The following is a 24,315-nucleotide window of genomic DNA, read 5'->3' on the forward strand; positions in this document are numbered from 1 at the left end:
CTCCACTAACTAATTACAACGTTAGTTTTTCACACACGAGTGTACATCACTACACTATCACACATCGAGGCCTACTTCGAGGCCTACGTCGGGGCCTACGTCGAGGCCTACGTGGAGGCCTACATAGAGGCCTACGTCGAGGCCTACGTCGAGGCCTACATAGAGGCTTACATCGAGGCCTACTTCGAGGCCTACGTCGGGGCCTACGTCGAGGCCTACGTGGAGGCCTACATAGAGGCCTACGTCGAGGCCTACGTCGGGGCCCACGGGGGCCTACATAGAGGCCTACGTCGGGGCCTACGTCGGGGCCTACTTCGAGGCCTACGTCGGGGCCCACGTGGGGGCCCACGTGGGGGCCTACGTCGAGGCCTACGTGGAGGGCGCTCGTAAATGGAAGCAGAACAATGAAGCTGATGGGCCAAACATCTCGTCTCTCCACGTCCACATCACGCAACTATTCAGCCTCGGCGCCTCCAGGCCGCACGGCCGCTGCTGCTCTGCTGTAGTACACACAGCTGCGGCTGCTTCGTGTATGACTCCTGCAACTGCAGTTGGGTCGGCTGCAGCTGCTACAGCAGCTACAACAACAGCAGCTACAACAACAACAACAGCAGCTACAGCAACAACAACAGCAGCTGCAGCAACAGCAGCAGCTGCAGCAGCAACAGCAGCAGCTGCAGCAGCTGCAGCAGCAACAGCAGCAGCAGCTGCAGCAGCAGCAGCAACAGCAGCTGCAGCAGCAGCTGCAGCAGCAGCAGCTGCAGCAGCAACAGCAGCTGCAGCAGCAACAGCAGCAGCATCTGCAGCAACAACAGCAGCTGCAACAACAGCAGCAGCAGCTGCAGCAACAACAGCAGCTGCTGCAGCAGCAACAACAGCAGCAGCTACAACAACAACAACAGCAGCTGCAACAACAGCAGCAGCAGCTGCAGCAACAACAGCAGCTGCAGCAACAACAGCAGCAGCTGCAGCAACAACAGCAGCAGCTGCAGCAGCAACAACAGCAGCAACTGCAGAAACAACAGCAGCTGCAGCAACAACAGCAGCAGCAACAGCAGCAGCAGCTGCAGCAACAGCAGCAGCTGCAGCAACAGCAGCAGCTGCAGCAACAACAGCAGCTGCAGCAACAACAGCAGCGGCAGCAGTAACAACAGCAGCAGCTGCAGCAGCAGCAGCTGCAGCAACAACAGCAGCAGCTGCAGCAACAACAGCAGCTGCAGCAACAGCAGCAGCTGCAGCAACAACAGCAGCAGCTGCAGCAACAGCAGCAGCAGCTGCAGCAGCTGCAGCAGCAGCAGCAGCTGCAGCAGCAGCAGCTGCAGCAACAGCAGCAGCTGCAGCAACAACAGCAGCAGCTGCAGCAACAACAGCAGCAACAGCAGCAGCTGCAGCAACAACAGCAGCAGCTGCAGCAACAACAGCAGCTGCAGCAACAACAGCAGCAGCTGCAGCAACAACAACAGCAGCTGCAGCAACAACAGCAGCAGCTGCAGCAACAACAGCAGCAGCTGCAGCAACAGCAGCAGCAACAACAGCAGCAGCTGCAGCAACAACAGCAGCAGCTGCAGCAACAACAGCAGCTGCAGCAACAACAGCAGCAGCTGCAGCAGCTGCAGCAGCAACAGCAGCAGCTGCAACAACAACAGCAGCAGCAGCTGCAGCAACAACAGCAGCTGCAACAACAACAGCAGCTGCAACAACAACAGCAGCAAGATGGCGGCGGCGTGTGCGGCCACGTGTGCGTTGTGCTGCATGGGTGTGGGCTGTGCGTGAGAGTGGGTGAGGGTGAGCTGCGTGTGAGTGAGCTGTGTGTGTGTTTAAATTTAGTGTTTTAAAGATGTCAATTCACCTGCTGTGTATCTTACTACTGTCCCTCCCGGCCATATCTAGTGCCACACTCAACTCTACAAATGGCTACCCGCGTTACTTCGCGTCAATACTTATTGCTAAATTTGCAACTACACCTGCTAATGAAACAACTTATAGACACTTCTACACTCCATCATTATATCCTTTTAAACCCTATCTTTGTCCCATTACTTCACCAGCACTCCTTCCAAACTTCATTCTGCTCTTAAAAATAACACCATCTGCGAGCTGCTGCTATTCGTCCAAGGTTCGTCGCTCTTCATCCTTTCACAGAAAATACCTGTGCAAACTATTAATTCTACTTTTCTTATTTCTGGGTGGTATTGAGCTTCATCCTGGACCAAATGTAAACAACTCATATAATTCTGTAGATTTTTCTGGCAGAAAAGGTGTTGGTGTTCTACATGTCAACATCAGAGGGCTTTTGATTAAATTAAGTCAACTAAAACTAGAAGTAGCAAATCTTGACCCGGACATATTTTGCCTAACAGAAACATTTCTCACTCCTGCCGTCAATGACTTGCAGATTACGATTGACAACTACAATCTTTTCCGGCTTGACCGAGGATCTAAAGGAGGTGGAATTGCCATCTATGTTCGTAATACTATTGCATGTTCACCAGCTCACTCCTTGTTTAAAAAATGTTGCTTTGAAGGTCTGGCTCTCAGAATAACTCTCCCTAATAATCAACACATATTGGTAGTGTGCTGCTATAGACCGCCTAGTGGGAAGGATGTTGAAGCTGCATCTGCACTGAGAGAGCTTCTTGGGGGCCTCCCTAAAGGTGAAATAGTTTTAGTGGGTGATCTAAATTGGAATTGGCTAAACCCGCCGGCCGTGGCCACAAATTTTGCAGATGAATTTAACCTGTTTCAATTAATAAATGTCCCCACAAGACCCAACCTAAAAAATCCGGGACAGTCATCTCTGCTTGACGTCCTATTGACAAATGCCCCTCACAATTTCGCACTGACTGGTGTTCTAGGTAATAACCTTAGTGATCACTCCTTCATTTTTGGGGTGAGATCATCAGCCAGACCCAAAGCCCCCCCTAAATTGGTTGAGAAGCACTCCATGAGACACTTCAGCACTCAGGCATTTACTAATGATGTGCTTCACTCGGATATTGACAAGGTCTGTGATATTCCAAACCTGACTACGGCTTGGGAGACCTTCAGGTACACGTTTCTCCAAATTCTTAACAAACATGCTCCGTTGGTTAAATTTAAAACTAAAGGCAACCGTCCACCATGGTTTGATCCTGTGATTACAAAGCTCATGAAAACTAGGGACAAGGCTTGGGCATGTGCTCAGAAAAGTAATTTGGTCAATGACTGGCTAGAATACAGGATTTTAAGGAATAGATGCGTCAAAAAAATACGGCATGCAAAAAATAACTACTTCTCTTCCACTCTCCTTGAATCTCATGGAAATGCCAGGATTTTCTGGAAAACAATCAAATGTATCGAAAAGGCATCCAAAACAGATCATCTGCCCGTTCAGCTTTACCGAAATGGGGAATATTTTTCAGATCCCCAAAAAATAGTTGACAATTTTAACCTTCATTTTTCTGAAGCTGGTACCCTATTTGATAATGTATTGGGAGTCACCCCTGCTCATGCAAATTCCTACACTCCTGTCCAAACATTAAGCGAATTTAGTTTTCAGCCAATCCACGAAAGTAATGTTCTGAAACAACTGTCCTACCTCAAAGGGTCCTCCTCTACCGGAGCAGATAGTTTTCCCGTCTTTGCTCTACTAACTGTTGGTCACCTAATATACAAACCTATAGCCCATATTTTCAACCTGTCCATCAAAGAAGCATCAGTTCCTCTAGAATGGAAACATTCCTATGTTCGTCCACTTCACAAAGGGGGCCCTAAAGATGATCCAAATAACTACCGACCTATCTCAATTTTGTCCCCGTTGATGAAAATTTTTGAAAAATTATTGACCTACCAAATTAGCAGTTTCCTGTCCGCCAACAATCTATTACATCTAAAACAATCTGGGTTCCGAAAAAAATACAGCACCACATCTGCTGCATTAGACTCTCTGAATCACATTTACAGTAGCCTTGATAATAAGCAGTACTGCGCCTGTCTTTTTCTTGACTTGTCCAAAGCTTTTGATACAGTAGACCACAACATCCTGCTTAGTAAAATAAGTTGCCTCGGTTTTTCCGAAAACACAGTAAAATGGTTAAAAAATTACCTCTTTTCTCGCACCCAAACTGTATTCACAGATGGTTGGAGGTCAAACAGTGTTAAGATAACAAAAGGGGTTCCACAGGGTTCCATTCTCGGCCCCCTCTTGTTCTCTCTTTATGTAAATGACTTGGGCACTGAACTGGATTATTCCAGGGTAAATCTTTTTGCAGATGACACGGTACTAATTACTGCTGGCCGCTCTCCGGATGACGTGATTGCTAAGCTCCAGAGTGATTTCAACAAACTACAACATCAGCTAGTTGCTCTTAAACTAGTCCTAAATCCTGCCAAAACCAAGGTGCTATGCTTCTCACCAGGACTAAAGCAGGGAAGTTATTTTTCCCCAATTACATACCTTAAATAATGATCAAATAGAGCAAGTCAAGATCTATAAGTATCTTGGGGTCATCCTGGATTCAAAACTGAATTTTGAAGATCACATTGATTATATTGGGAAAAAGACAAAAATTAAAATTGGTTTTCTATATCGACACAAGCACTGCTTCCCTCCTATGTTCCGTTTGGAATTGATTAAAGCTACCGTACTGCCTCTACTTGATTACTGTGACATTGTGTATAAATCAGCCCCAAGTACTGTACTGAAGAAGCTTGACTCAATGTATCACTCGGCCTTAAGATTTGCATTGAACTGCCCATATAGGACTCACCACTGTGATCTCTACATTGGGTCAAACTTAACATCTCTGAATGTTCGACGGCTTGTGCACCAGATCTTATTTATTCATGATGTACTTGCAAAAAAATCTGCAGATTACCTGCTGGATCTCGTCTCTGTTTCAAAGAACAAATTTGACCTAAGGTCTACACTCATTTACCAGCTTAATATTCCCTATTGCCGTACATATACTGGAGGAAGGGCCTTTGCTATTGATGCCCCCAGGGTCTGGAATGCTGTTGCAAATAAATTGAAACTTGAGTCACTACCTATGAGATCTTCACTCAAAACTGCTTTAGAGGAGTTGTACACCCCTAGCTGCCAGTGCTATTCAGTGACCTAAAATAAAATGTTTCGCTCCGGATGATCGCTACAAAGTATGACCTGTGTTTTGATTTAGTGTGCTGATCTTAAAGGTGCATTGAAAAATTACAATACTCCGATTGATGCTCCTGCTGTTGTGGAGTGACTCATGCAGCCAGCTATGGCTGCAGGGTTTTGGTAGTACATGTTGTTTATGCCATTTATTGTGAAAATTCCGTCAGTTCCTATGATTGCTTTTTCATTGCCTTCATGGCTTTATTTTGGTGATTTCGAAAAGTGTATTGGTTTAGCCATGTTTGTGTTGTTGTAGTACAGAGTTAGACTGATGGCCTTAATCTAAGTTGTCTTGTGGTTGTTGTTGTTGTTTGACTTGCATCCCACTGGGATTTTTGCACACAGCGTTGGTGTACGGTGTTTTTTCTGCAATATTTTTGCTGTCTTTTCTTGGATTTTCTGTTTGCACTTAGTCACATATTCACTTTAAGATGTTTTTTTGTTCATGTTTTAGTTTTTTGTTTGTTGCGGTTGCACCCGATTCAAGAGCTGAATGGCTCACAGGGCTATACCTAATAAATGAACTTGAACTTGAACTTGGTGACATGGCAAACATGTCCTGGTGACATGGAAAACATGTCCTGGTGACATGGAAAACATGTCCTGGTGACATGGCAAACATGTCCTGGTGACATTGAAAACATGTCCTGGTGACATGGAAAACATGTCCTGGTGACATGGCAAACATGTACTGGTGACATGGGAAACATGTCCTGGTGACATGGAAAACATGTCCTGGTGACATGGCAAACATGTCCTGGTGACATGGGAAACAGAAAGGAGGTCGTGGGCTCGTTGCCGGCCCTGACGCCTGCTGTATATTTGGAGTTTGCATGTCTCGCTCTCTCTCCCCGTGGTCGCGTGTATTTTTCATCCGAGTCCTCCACATTAAGAATCAACATCACGCGTCTCGATAGAGTATTTGGCTGCTTATACATTCCCACGCGATAAGCCACTTGGTTGAGCTATCATTTGTGGCCAGGTCGCTTCTGAAAGAGAGCGGCATAGCGCAATGGACCTTACCTGGTACGTAAACAAAGGTTTAGTTTAGACATCGTCCCTCCCAGCGACCGCATCCTGCTGCCCAGCGCCGTTCGCTTTTCTCGAGTCGAAATTGTGTCCGCGTGGGAGACAGGGTGTAGACACAAGACGGCGTGTGTATTCTTCTGTGGCAGTGTCGTCGCGAGCAGTGCAGTGTAGGGAACTTTTTTATGAATCTCGCGGTCAACCGCGAATGGTCGAGTCACAGGTGAGCGATACATTTGGCGAGAATGGTTAAATCCAAAATAGGAAAACCCGCGATGGGTGAGGTTTTTGGTATATTTCTGCGTTGGAACTATGACCCACATTTAAAAGAGGGTCCTTGCCCGTTAACGTCAATGTTATTCCTGTAACTCGGGTATATATTCTCGAATCCACACGGTCCCCCTGTCGACCTCTGATTGCAAACCCAATCATGCATCTCACCACGCACGCCTCGTTGGTGCACCTTTCAGTGTGTTACACGTTATTTGAAAAAGTCCATGGTTTCTTTGCAATCATTGCATCAAAGCAGGGCAAAGGCACTCATTGGAACTTTTCGTTTGCAGGGCACATTTCCCAGATGAGCGTAAAGATTTTTTTTGGTATATATTTTTTCGCAACATTTTAACCAGAGTACAACGATAATTGGGGTTGAGAAATCGGGGAGTATGTTCTTTGGACTATAACATTTACCAGAAACCACACCGTTTGATCTCGTACCGCTACATGCAGTTAAGAGACCGCGGAGCCAAATCCAATAGTTCCTGGAATGTATTAAACTGGAGACGGTGCCCCACCTACAATACACAGGCACCGACGTTAAGTTTGAAGCTTCTCGCAAACACCAAAATCCGGTCATGCAATTCCCAAATTAATCAGGGCTGATGGAATGAATGACGATGATGATGCAATTCATATTTATGTGCTATGAAGAAGTGCCATTAGCCCAAAACGCCGTCTATTGTTTTTATTGTAAGGTCACATTGGGATTGACGAATTTGTTGAGTTTTACTTTTATATATGAAGTTAATATAAGGTGGCCCAGATGGCTCAGAGGTCAGAGCGCTGACCTGGCTTCGCATCGGTGAGATCCTGGGTGTGGGCCCGGTAACTAAATAAAAGAAAAGCACAATATTCAACGTTTTCTTTAATCATCAAAAGTTGTACATTCCAGCTCTGAGAATCGAAAAATCTCAGTTTTACTGGCATGCTAGGAACACTTCTCTATCGTGTCGACCGGAGGTCATTTGCAGGTATCTCAGAGGTATATCTGCAGTTGCTAGTTCTGTGGGTCGTTCTCTGAAACAGAAAGGGTTGCACGCTCGAGAAATCCGGAGGTATCGCTCGTGTCGTGACACCTTTAGTACGTGATAAATTAGGCAAAATGACAAACAGTACTGATAGATCGTATATATCTTAATGAAAAACATTGTGTCAGATGCTCTTGATGTCACCACGCTCTGCCGGTATTTCGTTCATTCTGCCGTATCCAACAGCTGTTGGAGTCACACTCGACCTTCAAGGGATGCTTTTACAGGCTCCATCTCACGCCGCTGGTTTTTAAGGTCTGCCTTGGACAATGCAATAGACGTTTGGATTTATACAGCGTGTGATGATCGTGAAGAGCAAGATGCCGATGTGCCGAAAGGATGTTGAGCATCAGTTTTTTTGCGACCTGTCAAAGTAAGACCTCTATCAGATACATGGTCATGAGAATCAAATCTGTGAATGACGAGAAACCCCCATGGCAGAACGGTGCAGCTTGGAAACCCAAAGGAAGTGCATTGTGGTCCTGTTGTCTTAGACCACCACTACAATAAACGTCAGCAAATGTGACCGACCGACCCACAGCTGCAGTGATGCAGTGGACAACTGTGGACCGCTTTTTGTTTTGTACCACGACGACGACTGGAATCCTCCGCCAAGCAGCTCTCTTCAGGACATGCTGATGGGCGGGGTTTTTTTTCTTCTCACAATTCACAAACGGCTGTGTGCCTAATTGGTTTTTTTACCCTTCTATCTGGCAACAAAACTGACACCTTTTTTACGAGGAGTCATGTTTGCATAGACCACAATACCTGCAGTCATAATGCAAAAAAAAACATAACTCTGATAATGTATGCACTGTCCTTGAAGTTGATTGGTCCACACCCGAGACAGCTTTCCTTAGAGCCGAGTCTCACATGGGGTGGACCAGATGACGCCAAAAGGCGCATTATCAAAGTTATGTTTTTTGTTTGCATTATGACTGCAGGTATTGTGGTCTATGCAAACATGACTCCTCGTAAAAAAGGTGTCAGTTTTGTTGCCAGATAGAAGGGTAAAAAAAACTATTATATTTTTTACTGGCATTGTAGCGTGTTGTTTAAAAACACGGCCAAACTGGAGCAGCTGGAGGGTGCAAATAAACTCGTGCGTGCATTTAAAGTGTACACATGTTCGTGTTTTTGTGTGTATGGACGCATTTGTGAGTGCAAATTTGTAGATTTGTGTTATGAGGAGCAGTGGCACAGCGGTTAGCAGACTGCGCTATGAACCGGGCAGCCCAAGCTTCATTGCCGCTCACGGCCAATAACAGGAGCAAATGTGTGAACTGGTCCCGGCCCTCCCATAGGTCTACTCAGTCTTAACCGAGTACCCGGTGCAATGTGTCAACATCAGCGCTGGGGAGACAAAGGCTGTCGGGCGTGGTGCTCGCCACCCCGCCCCCTTGTGCCATGCTGGCATTCATAGGTCCTCGCGAACAGCACTTGCCCCAAGCAGTCCGTTTAGGCTATAGGGGGGGATCTTTGTCTTTGCTTATGTGCGTGCGTGATTGATATTGGGTCGTAAAACTGATCGAGCACAACTGGTCAGCTCAGATTGTTGGGTGAGAATTTTGACAATCACCCAAGCAATCTTGAGTGTCTTGTGCTAGGATTTTAACTTCAATGGTCGGACCAATTTCTTAACGTGTGATTCGCACGTGGAGATTGCCGTCTCCACACGTGTGTAACATGTGCACGGTGAGCCCATTTCTTACGAGGCCTCGAACATGATATTCTACCATTGTTTCATCGTATCTCTTGCCGTGATCGTCTCAGTGATGTAGGGTTGTTTGAATGGACCTTGGTGCAAGGAATGAAATGCCACTCCCACCCCACCCCCCAAATGTCACCGCAGGGCAGCATCTGGGCACCTCTGACCCCTATAGGCCACGTTGCAATTTCACCGCCTTCACATTAGATGGCTGATCTCCTACGAGTGGGGATCAAACTCGAGTGCGATCTTCCGAAATCTACCGGACTACAGCTCTCTCTGCATGTTAGAAGAACAGCAGTGCACAGAGGGAGATAACAATCAAAATCCAACCACGAAACGTCAGAAACCGTTCTTGTTTTACGGCCACTAATGCCCCACTTTCAGCTCAGCAGGTTTGGAGTCTCGCGCCCACAATTCATTGTGCAATCCACAAGTCAAAAGTGCTGGCTTACCACAATTTGTTTGAACAATTTGTACATTGGACATCTGTGAGGACGAGCGTTATAGCTCATCTGATTCCTCCAGTATAAATCAATGCACGGGTACAACACTTACTCATGGTCACGATGAGGAAACCACACCATTGTTATCCACTTCAAAATCTGGATTTATTTTCATAAAGCTGCACAAGCGCCACCGCAAACCCTCTACAACACGTGCCCCTCAGATCACAATCACGTTACCTTTCATCATACTCAAATCCTACTTACATTGGTTATTAAATTATACATATATGTAAATGCCACCAGTATAATAATTATAAATGTAATCAAATAATGGATTACAGCCACCTTTGGAGAACAGCGGAGCTCAGCTGTCTGAACACGAGTTCAAATCCATGGCAGGGTTGACAGCCTCATTATTATTCAAGCAAACCCGGGGGAAGGGGGGGTGAATACCATTGTAATTGCGCATTTCGTTATTCATTTCAAAGACAACGCAATTAAGTATTTTACATTGTTGTTGTAATCGTAATTATAACCGACCCTAGGTCTGCCAAAAAAACAGCGGCTGTCCCTGTAGGCAGAATTTCCAGGCAATGGAGACCACTTGATGCTAGGTCAGATTCACATTTCGGCAGTAAACACCATTTAAGCCAATTTTGGTGGGAATTGTCTGCAACCTGCGTGCAATCATTTTCCACCAAGCGGAACTTTCCAATTCAGGGCTGCTAATAAATTAATAACGAGCGGTTGCCAACGGCCACTAAAACTTAAGAGGCAAACTGAGGGGGGGTGGGGGGGGGCATGCCGTTTAATTTTTATACCAAATCCGCAAGGGCCACTAGACATTCCAGCTCCGAGATGGTGGTTAGCCGTGCCAGGCAGTGAGTAGCCACCACACGGGAGGGTGGTCCAGACTCCCTTGGCCAACGAATGCGCCCTACACGCACAACCCAGCCTCGGTGCCGCTTGCCAAAAGTCACACTTCACGCTGCTCCTAATATTCATCACCGTATGAACACAGTGATGTGACTGAAGTAGGCCCTGCTCCACCGTGAGCGGAGGCGATGGCACCAGTGGTGGTGGTGGTTTGATGTGGGTTGTGAAACAGTCGGCTGCAAAGCACAGACAACTTTGCTTTGCACTGAAAAGACATTGGTAGGAAAAACCGAGCTCATCAGCCTCAACCTCTCCGCAGCCTAGTACTATGAATATCATAACACTGCCTTGCGCGTTCGGCCCACCCTCTAGATGTGATAGCTGGCGAGTTAGGGAACTAAATGCTCCTGGTTGTTGCATTTTGAGCCCGGATATGCGATAGGGGTCTGCAGTAGCCGCCATGTAGCGAAGAGATACTCATTCGATTATATATCCTGTGAAGAGTGCCCTTTGAACTTAACGTTGATACAATGTAATTAATAAACACTGGTGGTATTAGTTTTCAATTTGAAAGCACATAAGTGTCTACATGTTTTCCACTAGTTTAATCCCCATTGTCACACCATGAGAAGAAGCCATGTGATAATATTGCAAGCCATGTGATAGATTACAAGGCATGTCAAGGCACGGCTCTAGAAATTGTAACCAGCATATCACTTCAAAACGCCCCACGGACCCAACATTAGACGGCGCAAAAAATAAGTATCTTTATAGGATGGTTTTTGGCATGTAAATCATGCAACCGAGTATGTTAAACTTTAGCCTCCACAGCGTAAGTAGTACAAATTACGTGAAAAAAAATAAAGTGCAGTCATTATTGGTGACTGGGCTTAGACAATGTATTTGCAACATGCCTTACACACCTAGTTTAATCACCAATGACAGGAACTAGGGAATTTTATACCAGGATATCAGCGCTGCTGACTTGGGACCCTGACAGTCAATTAGCCTTTTGAGCAATCCAGCCATCTTAAATGAAGCACTTTTTAATATATATATTTTCTTTTATCAAACACTTGCAAACATTGGCAGTGATCATGAAACGCAATATCATATTGTTTACAAAATGTGGTGAATGGGAAAGCCACATGTTGCCAACTGGGAAAACATTTTCACAATAATTACACTTGGCAGTTGGATCCGAACCACAAAAATGCTCACTTGTGTTGGGAGTAATAAATGAAAATCACAACCCAAGTATGGAACATGTAAAGACGAAGCAAATCGTTCATCGTTGCCAATGCGTGATGTCACAAATCAGTCACGTTACTCACAAGGTTGTCTCAACAGTTGGAATGAATCGACTTTTTATCAAGTTTCGGTTTTGGTGATAAAGCACACCAAAGTAGTCGCAAATGTTCGGCGCAATTCAAGTGTTGTTAAAATCCTTGGCAAGTCCAAAGTAACTTGCTTCCAACTCGACCGCAGATGGAACAACTTTCTTGTAAAGCTACCCGAGTGAGTTGAGTTTATTTGCGGTGAAGCCAATTAAGCGAAGCTGCTGTTTCTTTGCAAAGGTCATTCGGACAAGGGAAATATCGCCGAGTGAAGCTGACAGGTAAAACTTTGCTTCACGATTAAGGATTTGCTTTTCACCGACTGACAAAGCAAAAACTGAAATGGACACAAAGATTAAATTAGCGTTACACAAAACAACAAAAAATGATCGATCACAATAAAAGCAAGTTTCGGGATTAGTAAGGAAAACTAAGGAGGCTTTTTTTTCTGAGGAAATTAGATACTTGACTGATTATTTCCCCTCATTAAGATTTAAATAACTAATATTCAGCTCCCACCTAATCCATTGCTGGATGGTGGCCTTCCGACCTCTTGTCGATTGTGAGGACATATCTGAGAATTTCCATAAACAAAGTAACAAGACATCATAACTAATTCCCGCAGCACTGACAACACCATTGCTCACAAAGCCATATGCAGCTGCTTTGTTGAAACGAAGATATTCATAAGGGCGACAAAGCGATTGTAAAGTGCAACTAAGCTCCTCATCTCATATTGCCAATAACACGGGGGGAAAAATACAAATGCAAAAACAGGTGAGATGGCATTAAGCCCAGTTCATAGACAGCGATTTTCACAGAATGACGCCGGATTTTTTTTTCTCTTTTCTAAAGTCTCGCCCATTCTAAACCGCAATGAACTATTAACTGTCGAGCAAATAATTTTGGGGAGTCTTAGAGACATTTGATAACACAGGAGCACACGTGAGATGATAACACTTGCCACTGGTGGGACATCAAGTCAAATTTAACGTCAAATCAAATCTCTGGCCCTTGAACAAAAGCAATGACAAGCCTTGCTGTTATCAATCAAATAACTTAAGACTATACAAAGCAGCGACAAAGCATTTGTCACCGAGACCATCGCACAAAGATGTGATGCCAACGTTACACCGGACTATTTCGAGCGATCGTGCAATGATGGAAGGGCTCTGTCGATGTGGTGAGTCAGTGATGATTGTAAGGTCATATCTTGGCTCAACATCCCACCACCAAATGTTCATTCATTAATTTCAGCAAGATTGATATCACGGTGTGTCAAAGGAGGAGACATCACGTCGCGTCACGTCGTTATCTCATGCTTCTCTAGGCTCGCCAAGATCCTTCCGGTTGCGATCGGAGTTAATAGCCGGATTGAACGAGCCACCCGTTTGGGATTTTAAAAAAAAACGCTCAGACTAGAATTTACAAGCGATATAATCATCGCTCCCGACACGAGCATAATCTACACTCGAGCAGCGACAAACTGACTCCACGTTAACTGCTGGGTCGTTGGGAATTAACAATTTAGATTAGATGAATCATATATATACTCTATGTGATATAAAAAAATTATTCAAAATATAAAACAAACGCAACTTGAGATTTCATCTTCATTGTTACTGTGCTGGAAGTATTTTTCAACAACAAAACAGCAACACTGGTGGTTATATTTTTTTTGCAATAAAATTCTTATTTTCTTCTCTTTTTCTTCTTCACTTGAATTGTTTTGTCGAGTTCGCAAAGGACCACTGGCAAATGCAGCACCAGAAAAAAAGACTTGCTCCAACAAAGTCACCCTATTTCAATGACAGCTCTCAGGCTTCGGTGGAGAATCCAAAATCGAGTCACCAAAATACAGGACGCATCACTGCTTTCTCCTCTCCCCTCAATTCCCACCCTCTGATCACACATGCACGAGCACATGTGTTTGTCTGTGGCACTTACCGCGTGGGTGTGTGTGTGTGTGTTCCTCGGAGTGCACCCAACCTGGCACAAGTGCCGCCGTGACGTCACCGCCACTTAGAGGGGAATGGAGGCTATTGTTGTTTGTTCACCTTTGGACGCCAAGTCTGATGTGGCTCTGCAGTGGGAACGTTGTCGCAAAACTTGAATGCGTCTATTCAACTTTTTTGTTTTTTAAGATCGACAACCTTTTATAGATTATGCTAAATTTGCTTCAGTGAGTTTATAAACAAAACACGTGATACGATTGGACTGTTTAATCCATCTCTAAAGGCCCATCAGCCAAAAAAGGTTTAAGCAGATTGTCAGTAAACATACCACTGAAATAGGGTTAACATAATCTACTACGACTCCACTGTTAACTTTGGGAGGTCACAGAGCAGCTGTGATCTCCTGGGCCTGTAACACTTTGGGAGGTCATAGCTGCCGTCGATAGCTTGGTTTGCTGAGCCTTGTAAAAAACCCATCAAAAGCGCTCTGGTCTCTCCTTGGCAGTTTATAGCTGGCTATGGCTCACCGAGAACCCCTTATACAGGTAAAAGACATCTGCGTTTAAATTTCTGTAGAGGGCCTAACCTTTAATTGAACGTTTGTTGGTTAAAGGTGAAAAGTCACTGAGTAATCCTCATGCTTTCTCATTTAAGACCAATTTCAGAATCCTTTAGTTTCCAAAAAAACAACCAAAATTGACTGAGGCTATTTTGCCATCCAATCTGTACAACAACAAAACTCTGCTACCTTTTAAATAGTTGATAAAATTTTCAGTGTCAACTTCCAGATAAAAAATAAACAAGGGGTATGGGGGGGGGGGTATTTTGAAACGGAGCAGATGGACAAAGAAGCTGTCGGGCATCATGGCGCGATTCCCAGAGCATCACAAATGCAGTCTCGGCAAACAGGGCATTTGGTGCCAGCCCACGATGGCGAGGTACGGCGGTGCCGGGTCTCTCACAGCAGGTACGTTTTGATGACGGCCTGGATGGGGCTGCGGCACACGGGGCAAGGCTTATTGCGCCGCTTCAGCTTCTTGGCGCACATGTAGCACGTCACCAGGTGGCCCGTCTTGCCGTGCACGATGGTGCAGCTCCTGGGTTCGTGCTGGCAAATGATGCACATGTCCAGCAGCGGGCACGCGTTGTTGGCGCCGCCCGCGCCGCTTCTGCTGTCGTTCTCGTAGGCGGAGCTCGCGGCAGCTGAGGAAGCAGGCAGAAACGGCGTCGGCGGGCTGCAGCGCCTCCGATTTTGACGACTTCTTCAATTTGCCATCGTCGTCAACGTCCTCCTCGTATTCGTATTCTTCCGGTTCCTGTTCGTCCTCCGAGCCGCAGCGTAATGTGTGCGTCGCCGCTCCCGATGGGCCCCGCTTCACCCCTGGTTCCTCCTCCTTCTCATACTCCTTCTCATACTCCTTCTCATACACCTTCTCATACTCCTTCTCATACGCCTTCTCATACTCATCGTCCTCGTCATCCTCATTCGCCGTTTTCTTGCTCCTCCTGCCGTCAATCTCGTCGTGGCCGTCGTCCGAATCGATGTTTCGTGCGAGCGCTTCCTCCAAGAGGGCGGTAGTGATGCCCGGCATAGCGAAGACGCCCCTCGGGGCAGCGGGCGACCCCATCGTTGTCGGCAACGTTGATGTCGTCGTCGTGGTCGTGTGCTGCTGCTGCTGTTGCTGCTGTTCCTGTTGCTGCTGCTGCTTGGCAGCGTCAGGAAGCCAGTCCTTGCGGAGGCACCAGCATCGCTGGCAATAGCCGTGCATCGGGTGGTTGGTCTCCGAGCACTCGGTGCAACGCCACCCATCCTGCGTGCGAGAAGCAGGGGCGGCGAGCGATTCGCGTCAACGTTCTGTTATTTCTTATTCCACAATGAGTGTTTTTGTAATTACATTTTGCATTAGATTTTTCAGATGGTATGTCTTTAACAGGACTGAAGCCGATGGGTAGCTTTCAGCGCAAAACGCGATTGCATAATCGCAAAGTTATTTTTGCTCCGATTTGAGTCTCAAAATTTTGGGAAATTCTCATGACGACGTTTGCCAGTATTCAAAGCGGCAAATCCCAAACAGCATAACAACTTAATCATATATTTTGGTTCATATTGGATCATTTTTTAAGAGAGTTATACTCCTTACAAAAGTTTTATTTTGTAGCCAAGCGCCGAGGGTTGCGTGCGGGCTGTTTGACAAGAGGTGGAAGCTTCATTAATGGGAAGGACATTAAATTGACTTTCAGTCATTCCACCACCGTGATTGCCATACCTTTTAATTATTCACCACAGTGATATCGCCAAAGGTTCTTCGGGATATATGCCTAGGCACATCTATGTGAAAACCATAGCAGTATTTATATTCTGCTTTGTCCTGTTTAATTTAAACAGATATTCCCAACGACTTATTATTTCTTGCAAAATTTTTCAGTCTGTCTTGTATATAGATTTATAGCCTCCCTAAGAGTCGAGAAATCAAAAGTGTTACAAGAATGCTGATTTTAAAGTGACTATCTGGAACCCTTTAACAGTAACTGCCCCACAATAAGATTGTTAACTCAAATCCAAGTCGATGAAACGAGTGCAAATTTCCAGCCAGTCAACAGCGGTTGTCCTATGGCTGTGTGAGCCTCCCGTACGGGAATGTGGAATTGACCACACGTGCTCTGGGCCACGAAAAAATGAGCCCCACCACGATGCTCATCTGAGCACTTTGAGCAGAGTCTACGGTTATTTAAATATTTTGAGTCTAGTCCCGACTACCGTGTTGCATGTAGAGCCCTTATTGTCAACCCACTCCGGGATGCGGGCCTCTCACGCCCGTGTAGATCGTGAGGGTTACTTGACCACGCTGGTTAGTGCGGGTTTAAGGGAAGTTGTGTATTTTATGCTAGTCGTAATTTTGAGGCCGTAAGCCTGAAACACCCTCAGTTGTGGGGCAGAAAGGCAATGCCTGCTGTCGAGACTATTTTCTTCCTCATCTGCCGAGATGAAATGCGTACCCACTTTGTTGAAAGCCAACAGCGCTCGCTGTACTGAATGTACCTGCAGAATGTGGAATTTCTCCCATTGAATACCAGTTGATATGAACACTGCCCCGATTGAGCACGCAAACTCTATTGGTCGGATTCATTTGCTGGTCAATGTTCCTCTCTTTTGAAAAAATATGCGAGAACGTGCCTTCAGCTGCGTCTTCAACAATGGGCCAAACCACCCAGGCAATGTTTTGAATCATTACTTGCGCAAGCGACGACAAGGACATTCACCTGCAAATTTATCAAGTGCCAAAGAAAATGTTACACCACAAATGCTTTTTTTTTCAGTGGGCACAACGGTTTCTAAACGGTTAAATTTTCATTTAAAGCTTTCGTGACTGCAAGGATTCATATTCTTGGTTCTTTCGGTAAAGTCACGTAGAAGGTAAAAAATAAATAAAATAAAAAATTCTTATTTTATTATTTCCCTTCTACGTGACTTTACCGAAAGAACCAAGAATATAGGTTTCTAAACGGTGTGAAAAGATGTTCGTGGGGATATCTTTGAACTTACTTCTAAAACTAATCACCAATATGACATTGTATATGAGTGTTTCCCCAAGTTCAGTCCTCGCAGCCCCCTAGGGTGCAGCTTTCAGTGATCACCAACCGTCGGGTCCACGAATGAAGTGTGTACAGTGGCTTAATTTGAAAGCAAATAGAAGAGATTGGTAATTATGGACGACAAAAGGGTGAAGACATAAATTGGGGTTTTCCTGCACGTAATTTTATGCTGGAAACAAAGTCAATGTCCAAGTGTCTCCAAGCTCAAGTAAGCACTGGGTGATGTGTTTGAGCCAGTGGTGAAAATTCCAAAATCCAATGCCATGGTCAGTCCCATCAAATTGACATCCACCTGTTTAAAATCAAGTGTCTATAAATATATGTAGTTTTCAGTAACGAACACTTTTAATAATGTGGCTTATAGTCATTTTAGTAAGAAATTAAGACAGTCTGCAGCTATGCAATATATGGATGGATTCAAAGACATCCTTCACCACGCTGGTCAGTGCGGGTTGGTACGGAGGAAGGCCAAGACATCACTCATCACCGATGTTGGCTGCCGCGAGGATTCGAACGCGGATCAACGGGTTCAATACGAAATGCACAGAAAAGCACAAGTCTAACAGTTACAAACTAAAAACAACACAAATATTGTTACCTCTTCTGGAAACTCTGCGTCCGATGACTCGTTATATGAGGACTGGGAGTCAGAATAAATCACGGTCACGTCGTAAACCTTTGGGCGCACAAAGAAAGGGAAACAATAAAAGTGAAAACAGTACCCAGGCGATGCCGAGACTTGCCCAACTGTGCCCTTCTCCCCCCCACTTTGGACACGTAAAACACAATAACCGACTTTTGTAAAGGGGGAAAAAATAAAGCAAAACCACATGTACGCAAACACAAAGAAACCTGCAGCGCGTGGCTGCAGCACTCCCACACATGGTCTGCCAGAGGCACAATCTCTTCCTGATTAAGTCTGAGTTTTCCTGCCACTCTCGTAAAAAAAAATACCAATTGCATTGAAACACCTATCATTATCTACACATATCTTTATTCAAAGGTCAAAAGTTGATTTTGCTTTCTAAAGTCCAGCTCTCAAAGCCATACACGCGCACAGGCATCAGCCCTGCCAGAAACATGTTCAATAAAACGGGGCCCCTCTACTTTTTCAAGGTGGTTTATGTAAATTGTATTGTGTGTGTGCTATTCACAAACGTTGGGATAGGAGTAGCTACTGCTTAGAAAAACATTCATTTAAATTTCAACTTAGTTTCCTTACAATATTATACCAATGCCCCATCAGTGTGGTATCATGAGAGATGAAGTCACTTTTAGAATATCTCGCGGACCAGCTGTGGCGAGTGATATCGGAAACCCATCCTGGGCAACCCCCCCTCCCCTCACTTTGGCAGCACAGATACCAACTAGTGTGGTGAAGTTTAAAGTTAATTTTGTTTAACCAAGTGACAACTCAAAGAGACGAGGATAACCCCGCATTTGCAAGAGTGACCTGGTACATTCGTCTGCCAGTAGGGTGTGTTGATTGCTGCTATGCGTGATCCCAACACGGCAAAGTGCCGTGTAATTTAAAAACTTGCCAAATTTTGACCCTGAAGTAAAAACATTTTCGTGAGGTATGGTCAATGGACCGCCAAGTAGGACATGACGTGGGGAAGCCCCCTCTTCAAGTAGTGGATAGACCAAGGGTTGCAAAATATTGTTATATTACAAGGAAACGCAGTTCAAATTAAAGAGCAAAGAGGAGATTCTCATCGTAGGTGGTGGCCAAAGCCAATGGCGAAAAAACGCCACAAGTCCTATGGTTGGTTATTATCTTTGAAAAAAAACATAGTTCGCAATATTATTATTATTCAGGTTTATTCGGGCGTGTTTTGCGCTCACGACATGTTTTTTGTGAAAAAAGTGTCATGAGCTGCTAGGATTGCCGCAAAGCTGTTTACAAAATGAGCCGAGACTCCTTTCTGCTCACTGTCACCACCAAGCCCATACTTTGGGGAGGAGTGGGTGTGAGGGCACAATTGTTTGAAAAGAAACCATCAAAAGTGTTCTCGCTGAACCAGTTCCAACAGTCTGGAACAAAAAAAAGTCTGTAAAAATAAAATCGAATGTGTTGACTTATTCGGTATCTTTATTAAATTCAGAAACCCATATCCCCTACTTTGTTTTATACGGAAAACAGACAACTCCAATAATTTGCATGGCCTCAGGAAAGAAGCTGATGATACAGACTCAAACGGGGAGTACAAATAACCCCATATTTGATGCCGTAAGCACATTGCGAAGAAACATCAGTGCAATGGTGTGTGACGGGAAGATTTCGACTTCAAGGGTAAAGTAAATAATGCAGTAACAAAGCCAGAATTAATGTACAGATCTGTATGAGCCTTCTGTCACTGCACAAAAAGCAAGGGAGAAGATTACGTGCTCCATAGAAACGAGGATGATGAGACGGATCTCAGAGATCACCATATTGAATCGGATCAGAAATTAAGAGACATGGAATAAGGGAAGAGTGGTGTTTGCCCGTCTCAAAAGAGATGAAAGAAAAGTCAACTCCGATAGTGGCTCTAGATTTGAAGCTTTCGTGACTGCAAGGATTCATACTCTTAGGTTTTTCGGTTTAACGACTAGGTTAAGGCCATCAACTCACTTCACTTGAGTACCTGGTTTTATTTACAAGCGACTGCCTGGATTGAAACCCAGGATTCTCAATGGTGACAGCTTAGCGCTCAAGATTTATGAGCCACCCGGCGACCACCAAGTTTATCATACAGACCCAACACAAACTCAAGGCTTCAACACTAACACACAGCCTCAACACTAACACACAACCTCAACACTAACACACAGCCTCAACACTAACACACAGCCTCAACACTAACACACAGCCGCAACACTAACCCACAGTCGCAACACAAACTCAAGGCTTCAACACTAACATAGCCTCAACACTAACACACAGCATCAACACTAACCCACAGCCTCAACACTAACACAGCCTCAACACTAACACACAGCCTGAACACTAACCCACAGCCTCAACACCGACCCACATTTTTGGTTTCGTGTGATATTATTATGGACGTTTGTGAATCGACGCGAGACCTCATCGTCAGACGAGTGCTCCCCGCTCTCGCCGTCCTCGCCCTCCCCGTCGTAGTCCTCGCTGTGGATGGACTCCACCTCGAACTCCACGCTGAACTGGTCTGAGTTGGACTCATCCAGGAACCACAGGTCATCGCTCGAGTCCGTGACAACTGCCGTCTCATAGCCCTGGGCACAGCAGAAGATGACGGAACAGAAACCATATGTAGACAATGTTGCTTGCGCAAACGAATGTAAAGATACTCCCGTAAGAAAAGAGATCATTTGTACTGCTTCCCAACCAAGACCGAGGATATTAGATCGGCCTGTGGCTCTTGTCTCATAGGGGGTCACGATGATTACCTTAAAGATGATCCAATATAAGTTTATTTTTGTTCATATTTACGCTGCCTTATATATATAAAAAAACAGACAAATTAATCAAAGTGATTCCCAAAACTTTGTAACGCAAACAGAAATAAAAAAGCACTTTCCGCCAAGGTGATGACATCACACACCACGTGCGTGTTTCTCTACCCCGTGACGTCATGCGCCGTGTGACATTATCTCGTGCAACTCGGAATGTAACATTATCTTGGCTAATTATATACTTCCGAGGGTAAAAACACATTTTAAGTGTTATGAAAACCATGTAGAGGCAGGTGTTTTTTTTTGATAATTCAAAGTGCTGTTTAATAATGCATATAGTTGACTTGTTTATCTACTAGATTAACCCATAATCTGTCCTGTTCTCCTAACTCTGTGAACTAGTCTTTTAAATGGCCACGACTCTCAGTTCCACTCATTGCGAGCATCAATTTGCGCTAACCGCTACACTACCACTTCCCAAAGACAAAAATCCCGCATATAGCCTTAGCAGACTGTAGGGACAAGTGCTGTCAGCGAGCACCTATAAAGGCCGGCACGGCACATGAGGGGGTGGGTGGACAACACAACGCCCGGCCGCCTTTGTCTCCCTAGTGGCGAAGTTTTTACATATCGTACCAGGTACTCATTTGAAGCTGAGTCGACCTAGGAGAGGCCCAGGACCGGGTCAGATTAATTATCATCACTAGTGTTAGACGTGAGCGGGAATCGAACTCGGGCCGCCAGGTTCGTAGCACAGCGCGCTAACTGCTACACTACCACTCCCCATATACGACTAAACTCACTCGCGCACACACACACACACGTGTGCGAGTGCGTACCCGTCGGCTACAGATGTCGGTGGATGAGGCGGTGCTGACACGGTCGAGCGTGTGCGGCAGGGAGCGCAGGAACCACCAGGGCACGCCCTGGTCATCATCGTTCCAGCACGGCGGCGCGGGGCTGGGCGCGCGCGGACGCTTCGCTCCGCTGTCCTCCTCCTCCGGGGACCCCGCTGCCACAACTCCGCTGCCTGCAACCCCCGTCCACCCGCACAGCGACAGCAGCAGCTTCACCCCACGCTCAATGCGTCAGGGTCAAAGGCGACGATGCGTAGACTGGACCAGTGGCGCAGCAATGTTGACATGGGCATGGATGCAAGAATTTAAGTAGGGTCCTCTGTCCGCCTCGGCCCTTTCGGCTTATGGGCCCCGGTGCAGGTGCACCGCCTGCACACTTCATCGCTATGCCGCCGCACATTACTCTGCCCTCTACCCAAGTGCACATGATATAACCGCACGGTCTGCTGTAAGAGGGGCCGAGACACATCCAGTTCAACCTATCATTCCTGCGGGTACGATAAAACTAGCACCACCTCGCAGTGGTCATCCGAGAAAGAGTGATCTTCCTATGGGAAGACTTCCAATGTCGTGAAAAAGCGCAATCCACACCAGCCAACCAGGGCTCCCAAGCAGGGAGACGAGTGCGACACCATTGCTCACTCGATCAGGGAGACAGTGACTCATAAAAATAACACATTTATTTACTCCAGGATAGTGTCAGAGTACCAGGACTATATTTCAGGAGGGGCTTGCATTGAGCAAGATAACCGATTTGTTTAAAATGAGTTATGTTTTACATGTGGGAGAAAGCCAGCTGTACCCAGACAAAATCCATCATACATAATACTCAGAGTCTGCACAAAGTTTCACCCCACCCAAATTCTCTACAACATCTCACAAACCTCTTGTCACATATCCACCAACCCTGGCTTTTAAAGTGCGAGATCACATGCGCACACTGCCGCCACCGCCACACCCGGGCTAGCCGAGCAGCATGAGCCGCTGAGCGAGTGCCATACCACACTCCGAGTCTCTCCTGCGCTTCGCTGCAACAGTTGTAGCCCCTGTCATGGGGGTGGAGGTGGAACCTCCATGAGGAGGATCGCCCTGCCTTACCGAGTCCACCACCAGGGCCACCTGGAGACAAGAAACAGAAACAAAAACACATTTTACGACTGTTCGAATCAAGTTATGTGCATACCACAAACCGACATGCATTTCACAAGTGGCGAGATTTTAACTCCCTCGCCTGGTGTGCAGGAGGTCGTGGATTCAATCTCGACCCTAACGCCTGTTGTATATTTGGACTTTGCACGTCCTCCTCATGGTTGTGTGGATTTTTCTCCGGGTGCTCCGGTGTTTCCCTCAATGTATATAACCATGCTTTTAGAGTATTTGGCTGCAATACATTTTCACATAAGCCACTTTGTTGAGCTATCATTTGTGGTCAAGTCACTTCTGAAAGAGCGCTATATAGCTGTGGGCCTTACCTGGTAATAAAAAAATTGTTTAGTTTTTAAATAGTTCCGTTAAAATGTATAATACTTTGAAGAAGTTGTCTTCCGACCATTCCCTTCGTCATCATCATCATCATCATCGGCCACTTTCTATTGAACGTTGGATGAACGTCTCCACATACCATCACCATTCCTGATGGTCTTGCGATGTCACAATCCCCGTGTCGCTTCTTGCGTATGAGCTGATCTCAACGCTCCATCTCCAAGGTGGTCGCGTCCTCTCGGGTGTGTTTTCTCATTTGACTGCCATTCTGTCACCAGCCTCGTCCATCGGCCGTGATCCCCTTCTAGTGACGTGTCCTGCCTGAGCCCATTTGCGCTTATTAACAGTCAATATCACGTGTCATGATGGGTGGTGCTGTGGTTAGAGCACCCAACGCAAAGGTAAGTCTGTGCTGAAATTCTGATAGGGGGTTGATGCGCACAATCGGCCTTCAGGGGTTCATTAAATGAGTACCATTTGTGGAAAGGCAACAATGGTTGGTCAATGCTATAGCAATGTGTAATTCCTGGTCAAGGGTCACCAAATCGAGATGGGCACTGCCTAGTAGTACATGGTGACAATGTGAGGCCTTCCTACACATTAAATGCTCCACGTGGCAGATATAATCATTGAGTATTTGCATGCTTACATGAGTGTCAAGCTATGCTCATCTCCATTGGCGGTCTTGGGCCCATGATAGAAACTTGACATTGCCATAGTTCATCTGTTAGCCGTGCCTTAATTACATCCCAGTGGTATTCAGTTGATCTACTCCACGACTAATGGGTACAGTTGATCCATGCTACATTTAGAGTCCATTGTCAATCCAGTGCTGGATGAAGGCCTTCCCCCCACCATGTCAGTCATTGCGATGGTTTGACCATACTTCACCATGCTGGTCAGTACGGGTTAGTGAAATGGGGGGGGGGGGCTCTGGACTGGTTTGGATATCACTCGCCATTGACGTTAGATGTGGCCAGGATCAAACACTGGTAGTCTGGCTCATAGTCCAGTGTACTAACCACTGCGGCACCACTAAATGATACTCACAGCATAGGTACATTTGAAGTTAACTACAAATGTTGGTTATCATTCAAAATGCATCATTGAAAAAACTATGCTGTAGTTAGACCTGCTCATGTATACACTTCTTAAATTATATTATAGAGCGCC

General features: G+C 45.7%; 2 protein-coding genes across 3 annotated transcripts in view; one reads left to right on the forward strand and one right to left on the reverse strand.

Moving 5' to 3' along the window:
• Nucleotides 1-701: 701 nt before the first annotated feature.
• LOC133347525 (putative uncharacterized protein DDB_G0271606) lies at nt 702-4,362 on the forward strand (the record flags this gene model as incomplete). The annotated part of the gene is made up of 3 exons (XM_061559856.1): nt 702-831; nt 939-1,267; nt 1,311-4,362. Coding segments are annotated over 3 exons (984 nt in total), but the record flags the coding sequence as incomplete, so codon positions are not given.
• A 5,410-nt stretch (nt 4,363-9,772) lies between these two features.
• LOC133347513 (E3 ubiquitin-protein ligase Mdm2-like) overlaps nt 9,773-24,315 on the reverse strand; it is a 35,721-nt gene continuing 21,178 nt past the window's right edge. For both annotated transcript variants that reach the window (XM_061559836.1, XM_061559837.1), the window contains exons 7-11: nt 22,662-22,779; nt 21,643-21,833; nt 20,456-20,623; nt 17,985-18,062; nt 9,773-15,603 (exon numbers count right to left, since the gene is read on the reverse strand). In XM_061559836.1, the coding sequence (XP_061415820.1) occupies nt 14,809-15,603; nt 17,985-18,062; nt 20,456-20,623; nt 21,643-21,833; nt 22,662-22,779 (1,350 nt within the window). In that variant the 3' untranslated portion in view covers nt 9,773-14,808. The remainder of the gene's footprint in view (nt 15,604-17,984; nt 18,063-20,455; nt 20,624-21,642; nt 21,834-22,661; nt 22,780-24,315) is intronic.

Source organism: Lethenteron reissneri, chromosome 26 (genome assembly GCF_015708825.2).
Source record: "Lethenteron reissneri isolate LAM-NWPU_2019-01 chromosome 26, ASM1570882v1, whole genome shotgun sequence".
NCBI classification, from domain to species: Eukaryota; Metazoa; Chordata; class Hyperoartia; order Petromyzontiformes; family Petromyzontidae; genus Lethenteron; species Lethenteron reissneri.